General features: G+C 38.3%; 1 protein-coding gene across 1 annotated transcript in view; it reads left to right on the top strand.

The window, feature by feature from the left end:
* Positions 1-15,328, top strand: part of LOC126101504 (ubiquitin carboxyl-terminal hydrolase 21-like) — a 258,245-nt gene extending 242,917 nt beyond the window's left edge. Inside the window, exon 11 of the mRNA XM_049912149.1 lies at positions 12,381-15,328. Coding sequence (XP_049768106.1) covers positions 12,381-12,468 — 88 coding nt within the window. The 3' untranslated portion in view covers positions 12,469-15,328. The remainder of the gene's footprint in view (positions 1-12,380) is intronic.
* Positions 15,329-17,921: the final 2,593 nt, after the last annotated feature.

Here is a 17,921-nt window from a genome sequence, read left to right as displayed (position 1 = left end):
GGATACTATCTGCAAAATGTGTTGCAAATAGAGTTACTAACAAAGAAGTAATAAATTTAAACAACATGCATGATTGTGCATGATGCGGAAGTTTGTCATGTATTTCATTATTTATGACATTATACGAGGGTTGTTTTTTTAAGTAAGGGCCGTTTTTATTTTAAAAAAAGATACAAATACTTTTGTAAAACAACTTTTACTTTCTGATTCTACACACTTTTACCTATTTTTCTACATAGTTGCCTTGTTTATTTAAGCACTTGTCATACCGTACAACTAAGTTTTTTAATCCCTCTTCAAAGAATTCGGCCGCCTGCTCCGACAGCCAAGAGTTCACGGCCACTTTCACTTCATCGTAATCATTGAAGCGCTGCCCGCCAAGATGGTGTTTCAGGTACCGGAAAAGGTGAAAATCGCTAGGAGCAAGGTCGGGGCTGTATGGTGCATGGTCCAAAACTTCTCAGCCAAAAGAATCAATCAAATCCCGAGTCTTTTGAGAGGTGTGAGGCCTAGCGTTATCGTGCAGGAGCAAAACTCCTTTTGTCAGCATGCCGTGCCTTTTGTTTTGAATTGCTCTGCTGAGCTTCTTTAGAGTTGCACAGTAGGCATCTGAGTTGACTGTCGTTCCTCGTGGCATAAAGTCCACTAGCAAAACACCGTGCCGGTCCTAGAACACAGTTGCCATAATCTTCCGCTTTGACAGCGTTTGTTTGGCTTTGACCTTGACGGGTGAGCTTGTGTGTTGCCATTCCATCGATTGTCGCTTGCTTTCGGGAGTGATATGGGATACCCATGTTTCATCTACAGTGACAATTTGACTCAACATGTCATCCCCTTCTTCCTCGTAATGAATCAAAAAGTCCAATGAAGTGGCAAACCTCTTCCCTTTGTGGTCCTCTGTGAGGAGTCTGGGTACCCACCGAGAACACAGTTTCTTAAAGTTCAGGTTTTCAGACACAATTTTGTACAAAACCGATCTTGAAACTTGTGGAAATTCCAAAGAAAGAGTGGAAATTGTGAATCTTCTGTCCTCACAAATCTTTGTTTCGACTGCAGCCACCAAATCGTCAGTGATCACAGAGGGCCAGCCTGAGCGTTCTTCGTCATGGACGTTTTGACGGCCATTTTTAAACTCTCTAACCCATTGACGCACTTTACCTTCACTCATTGCATTCAAGCCATAAACTTCTGTTAACTGATGATGAATTTCTGCAGCTGATAGGCTTCTCGCGGTCAAAAAACGTATCACTGACCGTATCTCACCCGCGGCGGGCGATTCAATAATTGTAAACATTATAAAGTAGCACAGCGATGCGTACACATCAGCTACAGAGCTGCAACTTGCATCAGTGTGAATGGGAAGGATGCCGGCAAGTGGCGTGGTGGCTTGTTGCAGCTTCCGTGCGAACTACGGGACTATACACGCGAACGGCCCTTACTTAAAAAACAAACTATAATAGGTAGGTGGTTCTTATACCAATAGCAATTTCTGCCTGACAGAAAGGGATATGTGTACCAAGTTTGATTGAAACTGGTTCAGTAGTCTTTTAGGAGATGTGGAACATACACGTGTGCTCGCTCTCTCTCTCTCTCTCTCTCTCTCTCACACACACACACACACACACACACACACACACACACACACATGCATGCACGTACATTTTTATAGTGGATTCAATTGCATCATCCATTTTGAATGGCTACTGTATGGACAAATGAGAAGCAATGTGGGTTTCTTGCTAGTCCGACTCCTATTATACACGCCTGCTGCAAGAGTCAATGAAGCGACTGCTCTGTTCCTTCTTCTACTTTCCATGCCTCCTTAAAATTAGTCTTACTTCCTTGTACATCTCAAACCTTCCCACCAGCCTTACTCTACAGGATTAGCTCTTCAATCACACTGAAAATTTCCTTGAATTTATCTCCTACCATTGTTTTAATTTGGCATTGTATTATATTTACATCATTTGTATTGTACACTCTGACATGCCCAAAATCAGTTTGAGCAGTCCAGACTGTGTTAGTATCAATAAAATTTTCTTTGCATATTAAATGAATATTACGTCAGTGTTCTATAGGATTTTTTGTTACCAGAATAGTACCACAAAATGTAGAGAAAATGGGGGCACATTTAATGCAACACTTTCCTTTGAGTGCAGTGTGAAGCAGTGGTCAGTATGCCATGCACTCATCACATACAAGAATATACAACATATCCACTGTGAAAGACTTTGCCATTATATTAAGTTACGAGAATGCCATGTGGTGGATGCGCAACAGCATCTGTCAACAACGAGATGCAGTCTTGAGGCACAAGTTGTTCTCAATTTCAGTTTATGCATTCATTTGAGGTGGATTTCTTCTTGACAGCATTATAAAATTATTTAAATATACTTTTCAGGAATGAGGCTGTTAGTCACTTGCATGTTCCATGGATCATAATTGTGACCTCTCGCTGTGATACAGAACGGATTAGTTTTAAATTTCAGTACATTTCTGAGTGGAAAATATGGCAACATGCTGACCATTTACAAGGTTTTTTAAGAGCTGTAATTTTTTTATATGCGGACAGTGAGTTACATTAATGTATAATGTCTCTATCCTCCCTCCCCCAACTCTCACACACACACACACACACACACACACACATACATACATACATACATACATACTACTACTACTGCTATTACTACTACACATTCAGAAATTCTTCTGTGGAGTTGTCAAGCAGATGTGATTTCAATTTGTATTTGAACTTAATTTTATTATCCACTAAGTTTGTTACATCACTGAATGTGTGGCTTATTATGCCACTCCTTGTGCCACACACAGGTTAAATGATGGATTGTGTAAATAATTTCTTCTTTTAGTGTTGTATTTATGGGTGTTACCATTGTTGTCAAACTGTGTATGATGGTTCATAACAGAGTAAATGCTCCGTGTGACTGTTGTCATTATGCCAGACTGTATAAACAGCTGTCTACAAAAAGTTCTACAGTCTATACTAAACATTATCCTTATTAAACATTTTCATGCAATGCACTCCCTTTTTCCTTAGTGATGAGCTACACAGAATACAGTGACATAAAACATTAATGAATGAAAGCAGGAAAAGAAAGTCAACTTTTTGACATTTTTATCTCCTTAATCTGATATTATCCATAATGCAAAAGTTGCATAGCCTTGACATTGAAGATGCGCTGTAACATGTGGCCTCCAGTTCAAGCACCTAAGAACCCAGAGCATCTTTCATCTTTTTTGATTTAACCTCATTTATAATTTCTAATGGTGTGGTGAGGCCTTGGGCAATATTGAATAACATTTACGGAGTTTTATCTAAATTTAATGACGTTCTATTTCCAGAGAATCAATTATTAATTTTAAAAACAATAAATTTTCAGCTTTGGAAGTTACTCTGCTAGACTTGATTATAATACTTGCTTTATCAGCAAACGGAACTGCTGCTGGGTATGCAATGGAAGATTGTTAATATACACTCCTGGAAATGGAAAAAAGAACACATTGACACCGGTGTGTCAGACCCACCATACTTGCTCCGGACACTGCGAGAGGGCTGTACAAGCAATGATCACACGCACGGCACAGCGGACACACCAGGAACCGCGGTGTTGGCCGTCGAATGGCGCTAGCTGCGCAGCATTTGTGCACCGCCGCCGTCAGTGTCAGCCAGTTTGCCGTGGCATACGGAGCTCCATCGCAGTCTTTAACACTGGTAGCATGCCGCGACAGCGTGGACGTGAACCGTATGTGCAGTTGACGGACTTTGAGCGAGGGCGTATAGTGGGCATGCGGGAGGCCGGGTGGACGTACCGCCGAATTGCTCAACACGTGGGGCGTGAGGTCTCCACAGTACATCGATGTTGTCGCCAGTGGTCGGCGGAAGGTGCACGTGCCCGTCGACCTGAGACCGGACCGCAGCGACGCACGGATGCACACCAAGACCGTAGGATCCTACGCAGTGCCGTAGGGGACCGCACCGCCACTTCCCAGCAATTTAGGGACACTGTTGCTCCTGGGGTATCGGCGAGGACCATTCGCAACCGTCTCCATGAAGCTGGGCTACGGTCCCGCACACCGTTAGGCCGTCTTCCGCTCACGCCCCAACATCGTGCAGCCCGCCTCCAGTGGTGTCGCGACAGGCGTGAATGGAGGGACGAATGGAGACGTGTTGTCTTCAGCGATGAGAGTCGCTTCTGCCTTGGTGCCAATGATGGTCGTATGCGTGTTTGGCGCCGTGCAGGTGAGCGCCACCATCAGGACTGCATACGACCGAGGCACACAGGGCCAACACCCGGCATCACGGTGTGGGGAGCGATCTCCTACACTGGCCGTACACCACTGGTGATCGTCGAGGGGACACTGAATAGTGCACGGTACATCCAAACCGTCATCGAACCCATCGTTCTACCATTCCTAGACCGGCAAGGGAACTTGCTGTTCCAACAGGACAATGCACGTCCGCATGTATCCCGTGCCACCCAACGTGCTCTAGAAGGTGTAAGTCAACTACCCTGGCCAGCAAGATCTCCGGATCTGTCCCCCATTGAGCATGTTTGGGACTGGATGAAGCGTCGTCTCACGCGGTCTGCACGTCCAGCACGAACGCTGGTCCAACTGAGGCGCCAGGTGGAAATGGCATGGCAAGCCGTTCCACAGGACTACATCCAGCATCTCTATGATCGTCTCCGTGGGAGAATAGCAGCCTGCATTGCTGCGAAAGGTGGATATACACTGTACTAGTACCGACATTGTGCTTGCTCTGTTGCCTGTGTCTATGTGCCTGTGGTTCTGTCAGTGTGATCATGTGATGTATCTGACCCCAGAAATGTGTCAATAAAGTTTCCCCTTCCTGGGACAATGAATTCACGGTGTTCTTATTTCAATTTCCAGGAGTGTATAATGAGAACACAAGCGGAGCCGACAACGATCACTGTGGTTCACCTCAAGTTAACTGTATTATATTCTGAAAGCATTGTCTCACTAGGAGGCCTCTAGTCCAGTGTTAAGTATGTTGTATGTGAGACATTGTGATCAGAGGTGCAGTGGTGGAGAAATTATGACACTGTGCTACAACTGACATGCTCCCGTATATTTTCCATATTAAGAAAGGTTGCCAAATCTACTCTGTTTCTTCTAAAATTTCATAGTTAGGATCTGTAGTTTTCTACAGGGTTATTACAAATGATTGAAGCGATTTCACAGCTCTACAATAACTTTATTATTTGATATATTTTCACAATGCTTTGCACACACATACAAAAACTCAAAAAGTTTTTTTAGGCATTCACAAATGTTCGATATGTGCCCTTTTAGTGATTCGGCAGACATCAAGCCGATAATCAAGTTCCTCCCACACTCGGTGCAGCGTGAGTTCGAAAGCATCGTTGATGCGAGCTCACAGTTCTGGCACGTTTCTTGGCAGAGGAGGTTTAAACACTGAATCTTTCACATAACCCCACAGAAAGAAATCGCATGGGGTTAAGTCGGGAGAGCGTGGAGGCCATGACATGAATTGCTGATCATGATCTCCACCACGACCGATCCATCGGTTTTCGAATCTCCTGTTTAAGAAATGCCGAACGTCATGATGGAAGTGCGGTGGAGCACCATCCTGTTGAAAGATGAAGTCGGCGCTGTCGGTCTCCAGTTGTAGCATGAGCCAATTTTCCAACATGTCCAGATACACATGTCCAGTAATGTTTTTTTCGCAGAAGAAAAAGGGGCCGTAAACTTTAAACCGTGAGATTACACAAAACACGTTAACTTTTGGTGAATTGCGAATTTGCTGCACGAATGCGTGAGGATTCTCTACCGCCCAGATTCGCACATTGTGTCTGTTCACTTCGCCATTAAGAAAAAATGTTGCTTCATCACTGAAAACAAGTTTCGCATTGAACGCATCCTCTTCCATGAGCTGTTGCAACTGCGCCGAAAATTCAAAGCGTTTGACTTTGTCATCGGGTGTCAGGGATTGTAGCAATTGTAAACGGTAAGGCTTCTGCTTTAGCCTTTTCCGTAAGATTTTCCAAACCGTCGGCTGTGGTACGTTTAGCTCCCTGCTTGCTTTATTCGTCGACTTCCGCGGGCTACACGTGAAACTTGCCCGCACGCGTTCAACCGTTTCTTCGTTCACTGCAGACCGACCCGTTGATTTCCCCTTACAGAGGCATCCAGAATCTTTAAACTGCGCATACCATCGCCGAATGGAGTTAGCAGTTGGTGGATCTTTGTTGAACTTCGTCCTGAAGTGTCGTTGCACTGTTATGCTGACTGATGTGAGTGCATTTCAAGCACGACATACGCTTTCTCGGCTTCTGTCGCCATTTTGTCTCACTGCGCTCTCGAATGCTCTGGCGGCAGAAACCTGAAGTGCGGCTTCAGCCGAACAAAACTTTATGAGTTTTTCTACGTATCTGTAGTGTGTCGTGACCATATGTCAATGAATGGAGCTACAGTGAATTTATGAAATCATTTCAATCATTTGTAATAGCCCTGTACATTGTCTCAGTTGATAAGTTAGTCCTTTACAAACTTCTGTATGGCTGTTTGGATCAGTTGTTCACAAATTGTTCCAAGAAATTTCCGGGATTATGGACATGTCTCAAATGTTTCCTAATTAAACTGGAATTGATGAACAGATTATTCAGACAAAAATGTAAAGTAATAAAAATATGTAATCTGAAAGCAGGAACAGTAATTATAGCACAATGGCATTCAGGAATTTTACTTGTGAAGTTGCAGTTACCACATTGTTCAGTGAGATGCGTTATTCTTATTTAAAGATTCTTCCATCACATCTTGTTAGGACAATTCTACTGATCAGTAGAATAAAAACAGTTTACTTGTTATTCAACCTCAATAAAAAATGTTTTACTTCTTATGGGTTCCGAGGGAACTTTAGCAAATGGCTTGTTTTATCTGGATCATTGGGAAGGCCTACAGACCACAATATTTTAAGCACATAATTGAGATCAAGTCATATGATGATTTGATAGTAACGTTTTGTTGAACTTTGATGTGTTCATTTGTCTACACATGTTTTTCTGCACCTCTGTGTATACTGTGAATGACATGTGCCTTCCCACAATGACAGGAACGTGACTTGTAACTGGTTTATATTGCTTCTGCCATACCTTTGTTCATTCCACAACTTTTGGGGCTCTCCTTTATGATGGATGATGTGTGAATGAACAGACAGAATTTTGGCTCCCGTGATCACATTCTGTGTGACCTCATATTAGCTACTAGCTGGCACTAATTTTTTTTTCTTCAAGAAAGAACTCTCTCTGTTTTCTTCTGAGTGTTGTTCCCTTATGGGCATCCCTGCTGGCTAGTTTTCTATTCTGCACAGTGTAGTGACATTGACATTTCGTGTTTCATTGTTTTTTGTATTTGTTTAATCTTCTCTTATGCCCCCTTACTTCTTTGAGCCGAAGGGTAAAATGTAATTTTTAAATTAGATTGTGCTTGGATTCTCTTATTAATACATTTGATATGCTACCTCATTACAAGTGCTGACAACATTTGTAGGCTCATTCATATAGATTTAAGGGAGTGCAGTGAATGCCCTCTGCCGTTGATAAATGTTGAATGGGATGTTGAAGGCTGGGAAATTGTCCTTGTTTTTCAATTCTGTCATTAACATATCTGGATATTGAGTGTTTAAAATATATAAGATACATTTAAAGGGTGGCACAATAAAATCATGACAATAGGTTTCATCACTGCAAGTTTAGGTACTTTTCTTCAAATCTCTTCCTGAATTTGAACCTGCTGGGGGCATAAGATTTTTGGTCAAATGTTTGAGCTGAGTGAAAACAAAGACTCCCTGTAAATTACATAATAAATTTTTGCCTGGATATTAATAGTCAGATGTAGAGTGGAAAATCAACAAATGGGCTATCAAATTGACCAGCATGAACTCCAGCTTTGCAAAAGACTTTTTTATTGACACTCATGCTGGTCAATTTGATACTCAACCCCCCACCCCCACACACACACCCCAGCATTCTTTTTCTCCCTCTCCTCTCCCACCTTTTCAACCACTCTCCCTTCTCTTTCCCCTCCCTTTCTCCCTTTGTCCCACTCTTTTTTTGGCTATGAAAAGTTGAACAAAAATCCATTGTGTAATTTATTGGGAGTCTTTGTTTTCAATCCAATCAAACATTTGACCCAAAATTTCGTGTCTTAAGAGCAGCATTTGACTAAAGTTTGCTTTTTGATTTCCACTCTGAGAGAACTGTTGCTTCTCCCAGTTTCTTACAAAAATGGTTTGATTTTAGTTGGTATCTGATGACAAGATTGCCTACTGCTCCACTTAGTGGGAAAATTTAAATCTAGCCACATTATGTGACTAAACTATTAATGTTTGAAAAAAGTTTCTCTACACTAATAGTTAAGAGTTAAAACAATGTTTTTAGAAAAGAAAACCATTTCAATTGTTGATTGAAGTCAACGGCACACTCTTCCATGTTGCATAATGATTGCATTCACAACCTCAAGCATTACCAGTAGCATAATGGGGACACTAGCAGCCACATGATGACCTGTTACACGTCACATGATACATTCGGTCTTGATTTGTCCTCTGCCTTGTTAATTGTCTATGTCACACCTATGCCACAGTTTTTAGAAGGGAAAAGGCCTTAGCAGTGTAGAAAAAGTTGTTGCATGATACAGTTTCCTGTCCTTGCATCATGTGTTAAAACCCCCAACACCTCACCATTTAGGGAGTAACCATGCAATACACTATTGACAATGTTTCAACCCTGAATGGCAGACAAGAAATGTGGCATTCAGTTTATACATTAGCAGAATAATTGGCTGGTTTCCAGTTTCAGTTGTAGTATTCTCTGTTTTTACCCATGTCAACGCAGTGGCATCATCGTTTTACACTTCATTAATGTAAGCATGTTGATATTTATTTCAAGAAGTATAAGTTGATTTCTCCTTTAATAAAACCAGATGTTGGTGTTGTTGTCATAGTCTCCAATCCAAAGACTGATGTGATGCAGCACTCTAAGCTAGCTGTGCAAACCTCTTCATCTCTGTATAACTATTGTAACCTGCTTACTGTAGTCAAGTCTTGGTCTGCCTCTACATATTTACCATGCACACTTTCCTCCATTATCAAACTGATTATTCCTTGATGCCTAAGGGTCTGTCCTACCAACTAATCCCTTCCTTTAGTCAAGTTTTACCATAAGTTTCTTGTCTCCCAAAGTTGATTCAATAGCTCTTCATTAATTTTCCAATTTACCCATCTAATAAACAGCAGTTTTTTGTAATGCCACATTTCAAAAGCTTATATTTATTCTTATGCACTGTTACTGTGCAATACCACTATTCAAATAAATATGTTCAGAAAAGCTTTCAAACACTTTAATTTATGTTAGATGTCAAAAATTTTCTCTTTTTTTCAGAAAAGCTTTTGTTGTTACTGCCAGTCTGAATTTTATCTTCTCTTCGTCTGCCATCATCCCTTATTTTAGTACTCTTGTTTTACTTTTGTTGATGTGCACCATGGAACTCTTTCCACAGGACTATATGCTCCAGTCATCTGCTCTTCCAAGTTCTCTGCTGTCTCTGGCAGAAGTGTAAAATCATTGACCTCCATCACATCCTGTGCTCTCACAATCCCCCCTGGCCTAAACTTCCTCTAACATGTTCCCACTGCCTCACCTTGCCTTTTCCCTTCTCTCTTCTGTCTCCACTGCTCCTTCTCCATCCAAATCATGCACTGCCGTTTCCCACTTTCCTCTCCAACCCCCCCCCCCCCCCTGCTCCCCCTTCACACACACACACCCCAGCATTCTTCTTCTCCCTCTCCTCTCCCACCTTTTCAACCACTCTCCCTTCTCTTTCCCCTCCCTTTCTCCTTCTTATCTTCATCTTTCTCTCCTTTTTCCCACTTGCCCATTTTACACCTCAGTTCCCCTTTTCCCTCTTCTTACATCTCCATTTGTTGTGCCCTCTGTATTCTTTTCATGTAATTGTTCAGATGCAAAGCCATTCATCCAGAGATCTGCCTCTTTCCTGCTATTCCCTCCTTGCGTCCTTCCCTACCAGCTCTCCACCTCCATCAGCTCAGGAAATAGCTATCAGTAGTGAAGAAGTATCAGTAATTAGTTTTGTCATGGCCACGAGAGTGAATGTTTGGGTGCCTGTGAACGTGCGTACTATTGCTAGAAAAACAAGTAGTGCTCGAAAACTAGTGTGTATGCTGTCTCCTGTCACCTGTTTCTGTGCTATGTGCATTGATCCACAGTGAGTGACTGCCTGTCCCTTATTTTACAAATTTAGTATATTGTATGTTATTCAGTGATTTTTACTGGGCCTTGGTTTTTGCCTATTTGATACTATACTGCCTTCACTATTTCTTCTCTCAAAACTACTCTTTTATTTTCTGTTGTTTTGATTTCCCCTATTTCTGTCTGTTGTTGTATAGTGCTGCATTTGAAACTACTAGCAGCAGTGTCTATGCAGATCTTCATTGTATACAATGTTCTTTCATGATTTCTACACCAAGTGTTAGCAGTGATTAAATTGTGTTCTGTGCAAAATTCTACAAAGGGTCCCCTGTTTTTCATTTCCCGCATACCTGTTTCACTATGGTTTTTCCTACATTTCCTTCCCTACTATCAAATCCCAGTCTCTGCCCCCCCCCACCCCCCCACAAAAAAAAACCACAATTACAGCTTCATCTCTCCTATCTGAATACTTTCTTTTATCACATCATAGATTATATTTTGTCATTTGCAAAGATATAAACTTAAACTATTATAGTGGGCAGTGGCCTGTATTTATCCTAACTATGATAATCCAGTCACTTTGTTGTTACTAATAGATTACATTCATTCTTATTTTCTTATTCTATGTCAGACCTACTCATGCATTACTGCTATTTGATTTTGTAGTGATAGCTCTGTCTCTCCTGCCACCACGCTTCACTCATTGCCAATATATCTAAGTTCAGTCTATCTGTATCTCTTTGTAAATTCTCTAAATTACCTACTCAATTAAGGGATCTAACATTGCACCATCTGACCCACGGAATACCAGTTTTGTTTTTCCTAATTGACCAGATCCTCCTGAGAAGTCTTGCCTGGAAGTCCAAATGGGGGAATATTTTATCTCTGGAGTAATTTACTCAATCATCATTAAGCTATGTAGTGAGCAGCAGGAAATGCAACAGTTGTAATTGACCCTTACTTTCAGCTGCTGATAGTTACAACACAGCAAGGTTAAGGTAACTGATGTTACAAGGCTGAATCAGTCAACCATCATTACTTTTGCCCCTGAAACTACTGAAAGGGCTGCTACTCCTCTTCAGGAACCATAGTTAGTCTAATATCTCCATAGGCACCCTTCCAACATGATTGCACCTATGATACTGCTATCTGTATTGTTCAGGCATGCAAGCCACCTCACTATGGCACAGTCTGTGATTCATGGGGGGGGGGGGGGGGGGGGGAGAAATGAGATGTTACATCAGTAACTAAATATTGAAATTAGATGTGTCATTTATTTATTATTCTGAATTTCATTCATTTATTTCAATGAGAACAACATGCTTCAAAGAAATTATTTTCTTGAGCTTCTGATACTTGGTTGAAAGTTTAAATACAGTCAAAACAAGAGAACAAAGAAAGACAGTTTCAGAAAAGAAAACTATTAAAGTTGTTGCAAAAGCAAACTTTTCAGCCAGAAAACTCACCAATCACCACTTTTTTTAACAGGTAATTTCAAATCACTAAGGCTTCATCTTCAGGCACATAACATGACAACCTTTTAAGTTTGTATGTCTAATCATTTATAAACAAAAACATTTGCATGCTAATTTTGCCAAAAACAGATGTGAGTTCTGCCAAGAATAGATGTAAATTTTACCAAAAATGGATGCTAAATTTTAAATTTCCCAGTCAAAATGGGCCTTAGCCTCCTTATTTGTATGACTAAACCCTTAAACCTGAGGCACACGGCCCTGCATCTTAGAAAATGTTATGAACTATATTTTACATTTGTGAGTGTTTTAAATTATTTTCTTCTCAGTTTTGTTGTCTCATTGCTCAACATAAATTAATTTATTTCTTGTTGAGACAAAAAACTGCTTTAGCTGTAAAATCATTTTATTCTTTATTTCCATGTGAGCTCTTCTAATTTGAATGACACTGAAATATGTAAAATAATTAAACTCTTAAGTTTACCTTTGGTTTTTTCCCTTCTGTTTTGCTGTTTTAGAGGTGGTTTGCTGAATATTTGTAACATGTTACCTATAGAACTGTCATGTAGATGTTGAACTCCAGTCAAACAATGTTGATTGTGTACTAATCTCAGATCATTGATGATATTTGTTACAGGGTATCAACCATTTCATCTAGAAGTATCATGTCAAGTGAAGCCTATGTCCTGTTTTATGAACTTTTTGGACACACCTCACATTTATAATCTTAGTGTGCCTCCATTATATTGTGCTTCACCAGTTGAAAAGTGAAAGAACACTTAAAATCTCAGATTTTATACAAAATTTGACATTGGTCATTGTATTATTTATTTAATTTTGAAATTAACTGAGGAGGTGTTGCCTGTTTTTTATTGCTGGAAAGTTTTTTAAATTATATGTTTGTTTTAAAGCAATGTAACAAGCAAATTGTGTGAAAGAGAAAGTGAGAAAGACACGTCAGAAATTTTAAGAAAATTGTATATTATTAAAATAAAAGAGAAACTATCAAACTTCTCATAATATTATGAACAAGAGTAATGAAATAATTTCATTATTTGTCATAAAATAACCTGCATGATGCACTAGTACAAACAAAATGTCCCTGTTATTGTCATTGTGCATCACAGCTAACTATGTTTAACAACTGAGTGGATTTTTTTTAAATATATGTAAGAATCATTATGCCTGTGAGTATTTTTTTAATTTTAAAAATATTTTATAAGGGTATAGAAATGTTACCATAAGCAATGTACTGCAAATGTTCTCTTTTGACTTATATATCACGCGTTCATCTTTGGTACTTACGGCTAGTATGACTTGACCAAGGATCTAACAGTTTATCTTTAATTTATTTTACAAGTGAATCATTATTTTTACTATTTCATGAGTAATGTTAAGCTGTTTGGTTTCTTTCAGCATGATACACTGTACATAATTTACAGGCTGAATCATAGATGATCAACTTCTTCCCTCTTAATAAATGGTGCTAGGTATATGGAATTCAGTTTTTAACTGCGTTATAGGTATTCCAGTATTTGTGTGGAGAAAAACCCTATTTATTCTCAACATAAATATTTCTGTTCATGAATTTATATCATCTAAGATGTCAAGGATAGGTATATGTGTAATACATGTGGAAGGTACACAAATAATAATTTCATAAGAAGCTAAGTGGAAGTGATGAGAGAGTAAAATTGGGCAGGGGGGGGGGGGGGGGGGAGGTGACACACCCTGAAAATCAATAAGAAAATATAAAAAAAAATAAAAAAGATTTCAACTATAAACTTAAACTTGAACCATTCATTCTTCCTGTTCATGTATTGCTTCTCTGTAGAAGAAGATCATTACCATAATTTAAGAAATATTTATTGTTGTTACTTGCCATGTGGTGTCTTTTGTAAATATACCAGTGTCGATAAGAAATACTCTACTTTTGGCCATAACTATCAATGATAAATTTTGATGGTTTCCTTAAATGGCATGTATTGTATCTTTTTATTGCACCTCTATGAAGGTGGGTTGTGAATACAGAGCTCGATTGTGATTGGTGTTGATATTTCAAGTAATTGTTGTGATTATAATTGTGATAAGTAGCACTGTGATGAAACTTTATAAGCTTACGTCAGCAGACAACAATGAACAATTTATGGATTAATATAGATTACAGAAGATGGCATTGTGTCATATAGTAAACATTGTTTTAGGGTATATTGCGTTGTACACTGGCAAATAATAGTGGAATGCATTGTTGGTTTCTAAATGACAGTCATGTTGGAAATTAATTTAGTCTTAGATTCACTGTCAAATATCATTTTTCTATTCATTCCAACATATTATTTATTGATATAAATGTTTTGTTGTACTCTTATTGTCTAGAAGAATTTGTTTTACTAGACATAATGAGCAGTAGTTGAAGCATTGCAAACACAGTGTACATACATTTAAACAGCTTATCATTTATGGAATTTCTCAGATGCTTATGTAATTTGTGACCATGACTGATGCAGGGAGCACAGTCCTAATAATCTGTGATGCAGATTAATATCGTAGAAAAAAGCTGAAGAATCTCAACATGGCCCAAATATGTCATATTTTATACCTAAAATGGGAATTTTGTGCTTTATTAGACCTGATGTCTCCCTGGATCAATCCTTCTTCAGCTCACTTTGCAAGGGAAAAGGAGAATTCAGTGGTCCTGATGACTGTCATAGGAATATTGCTGGCTCTGCCCATTTTCGGTGTTGTAGTGTGTGATGTTTAACCTCATTCAGTAGCCAAAGAAATTTTACTTGTTTACTGTAAATACCCAAATTTGTTGCCCACTTCCACATAACCACACACAGCCATAGAACGTACATTTAAAGCCTAAAATGAGATTAAAAGAATGAACAAAGCAAGAAAATTTGACATTTGTGTTAGATGTTGCTGTTACTCTTGTTTCTTATAAAATCATATTTTAGTGCTGTTGTTGCAGTAAATCTGTGGTCACCAAGATACTGTTCTTTGGGATGTAGTTTAGGTTCAAGCCTCAGAAGTAATATTGAGATATGAGTTACTGTTGCGTAAGGCTGTGCACAAAATTATGCTAACAGAAATCATTTTCATAAGTAATGTTTTGGTATGTAGCATAGTAGTTATTGTAAAAATACAAAATCTGTTAAATTTACGAACACTGTGCATAGACCACAGAAGGATAACATTATGAGTTAACAGTATGCATAACAACCAACCAATGAAAGATCAGCTACACATTTTTGAATTCTGTGAGCCACCTGCAGTGTCCTTTGTTGTTTTATATAAGTAAGCTATATAACTTAAATATTTATTTATTTATAAATTGCCTGAACATAAATTAAAATCAGTTGTACATAAAATGGCTCAGTATTTAAATAATTCAAACAGCCTCAACTTGAGAATGAAAAATTACATATGTAGCTATTTGTGTACATATGTTCTCTAACGTGGAGAGACATGTATCAAAAATATTTTTCTGCAATACAGCTACCATGTAGCAATAGTTCTGGAATATCTAATATGTATAGCCTTCTGAAATTTCACACAGATTACAAAATGCTTTATGCTTTAGTATTGCATTTTTATTGTTTCACTGTCTCAGATGTGTGCCAAAGAAAGTTTCACGAAAGTTGCTGACTAAATGATATTCCTTCCACAGGCCTGATTCTACAGTGTGGATTAAATATGCATGATGAGTTAGGAAATTATTGTATGGGAATTTGGACTATGGAAATTTTATAAGAAGTAATTTCAAAATTGACATTGTCTTTAAAAAAAAATGGTGTTAAATGTTACAGGGAAGTGTGGCATGAACTGGGGTTTGTTAGAGTAATAGTTGAGGTCATTGAGAGAGACTGAAATGCTAATTTGAAACCAAATGTGTAATGTTACCTTGTGGCACTCAATTTATTCCATAGACGAGTGTAGAGCCATTCAGTATGGTACATTATTTATTTGTGAATACTGATGCAATTTCTTTTATTTTTTTATTTTTTATTTATTTATTTATTTTTAATGTTATCTGTATTCTGTCAATAATGCAATGACTTATTCCACAACCACTAATTTTGAGTCACATAGTCACACTGAATTCTGAAATATGGGTGAACATCTGAGGGACAATGAGAAATGAAGAAAAACTGGAGCATAAAGGAATACACATAAGAAAATATCAGGAAAATGAAAAATCTTGGTAGGGAGAACTTTAAGAGGAATAAAAATGGGTGGTAACAGAACTATGCCATCTTTTATGACTTTGCTATTGATGGAGTGTTGTATCTAGCAACAAAAGTAAATTATAAACAAGGAGTTGGTAAAACGCTATGATCAACATATTTTTCATTATTTTCCTTTTCATGTTATTTTTCATGCACATCCTCTCACTTAAAACTGAAAAATCTTTCTCTCCTTTATCACACAGCTGGTGCTCAGTTAGCTGTACAAAATCCGTGGTGTACGTGTCCCCATCAATAAATAAGCCTGAATTTAAACTCGGAAGTCAGTTACTGACTCACCTTGGCAATGGATCTAAAGCTCTCACTCAACATATCCTGAAAAGAATTTATGTGATCTACTTGCATGCCATGAAATTAATTGTCTCATACCACGTAAGTTTAACACAAACACTGCACTGATCCTCATAACACGTTGCAGTGGAATACGACTTAGATGATTGAGCATTATTTAAGTTATCTATGCTGCAGCTGAAACGTGTATAAACTGTAGTAGTTTATCCTTACTCACTTGCAAATAAAGAATTGTGGTTACTATTTTCTCCAGGTGTTTGGTATTTTAATGTGCTGTGGGGTACTGGGATAATATCTTTTTATAGAAATGAAAGTTTTTAAATGTATCTTACATAAATGTGGAAGTTAATAATCTAAGGCAAAAAAGTATGTGGGTACCGGATACTGTATTGCTGACAAGGGAACATTCCCCAAGAATCAATAAACAATCTCCATGACACTTGGCGGATGTGTAGAGGGGGCAAAATAGTGCAATATGTAATTTTTTATTTGTGTCTTCAAAACACTCATGTATAAAAAGTATTTTTCATATAGAAGTTGATATGTAATTAATGTTCTTGAAAACTGTATAATCAACATTTGTAATAATTTGAAATTTTGCAAAATACCTGACCACCATTAATTAATTCTGAAATATGAAAACTTTTGTTACAATGTAAAGAAGCTTTCAAGCCACATACATCCATGTGTAATAAAGCTGGTTTCTGAAATATCATTTTTTGAAAGTATGGTGTGCAGTGTGTGCTATAGGGGTATTTTCAACATGCCTAATTAAAATATCTAAACATTCATTACTATTCTAATTATTTATTTTAGTTATATTTGTTTCATGTTTTAAGTTGTTATTGTTAAGTGACTTGTTATTTTAGAAAATAATTGTAATAGTAATATGTGTTAGGAAATGATTAAAACATTACACTTTTTACACCATGCTCATAAAATGAACAAAATTTCTTCATGTGATATACATGATGGAGAAGACAATACAAAATGAAATGCAACAAGACTTCAAATTGTCGTGGGTGATCCTCCAAACATCTTGATTTGTATCAGGCATATTTCGGTACATCGGTAAGCCTTGGTGATGAGAATCGATTCTACACTTGTGACTGCAACTTGAGCATATTGTTTCTCAAGTAGAGATTGACTTTGTAATCACTTGACAGAACTAGATCTGAAAATCTTCTCCCAAAGTTCTTCTAACATCGAAAGCTGTATATGTTACACAGTTGTGCGTGTACTGTCGAGCCCTTAGGGATCACCAGATGTTTCTTGTTCTCAGGTTCGATGCTCGAAACAGTTTCTTCACACTCACCTCCCTTGTTTTCATAATTTTAAAAGAAAATAATGGCGAATTTGGTCTGAGAATTTGTGAATCTCTTTCTGAAGCCCCAAATAGCCTTCTGACAGCATCTAAATTCTGGTAAACAAATGCTGAAGGTCAAAAGGTACTTTAAAACTAGTTATCTTTTACATTGAGGGAGAAATATCTGTGTTATTATTGGATTCTTGTGATGGTCAATGTGGAAGAACTATTTAGAGCATTATACATGAACACAAGGAACTTGTCCATCTGGTGATCCCAAAGGGCTCAATAGCATACATACAGCCATCGGACACATACAGCTTTCAATATT

Source organism: Schistocerca cancellata, chromosome 9 (assembly GCF_023864275.1).
Source record: "Schistocerca cancellata isolate TAMUIC-IGC-003103 chromosome 9, iqSchCanc2.1, whole genome shotgun sequence".
Classification (NCBI taxonomy): Eukaryota; Metazoa; Arthropoda; class Insecta; order Orthoptera; family Acrididae; genus Schistocerca; species Schistocerca cancellata.
This window is presented reverse-complemented; position numbering and strand designations above follow the sequence as displayed.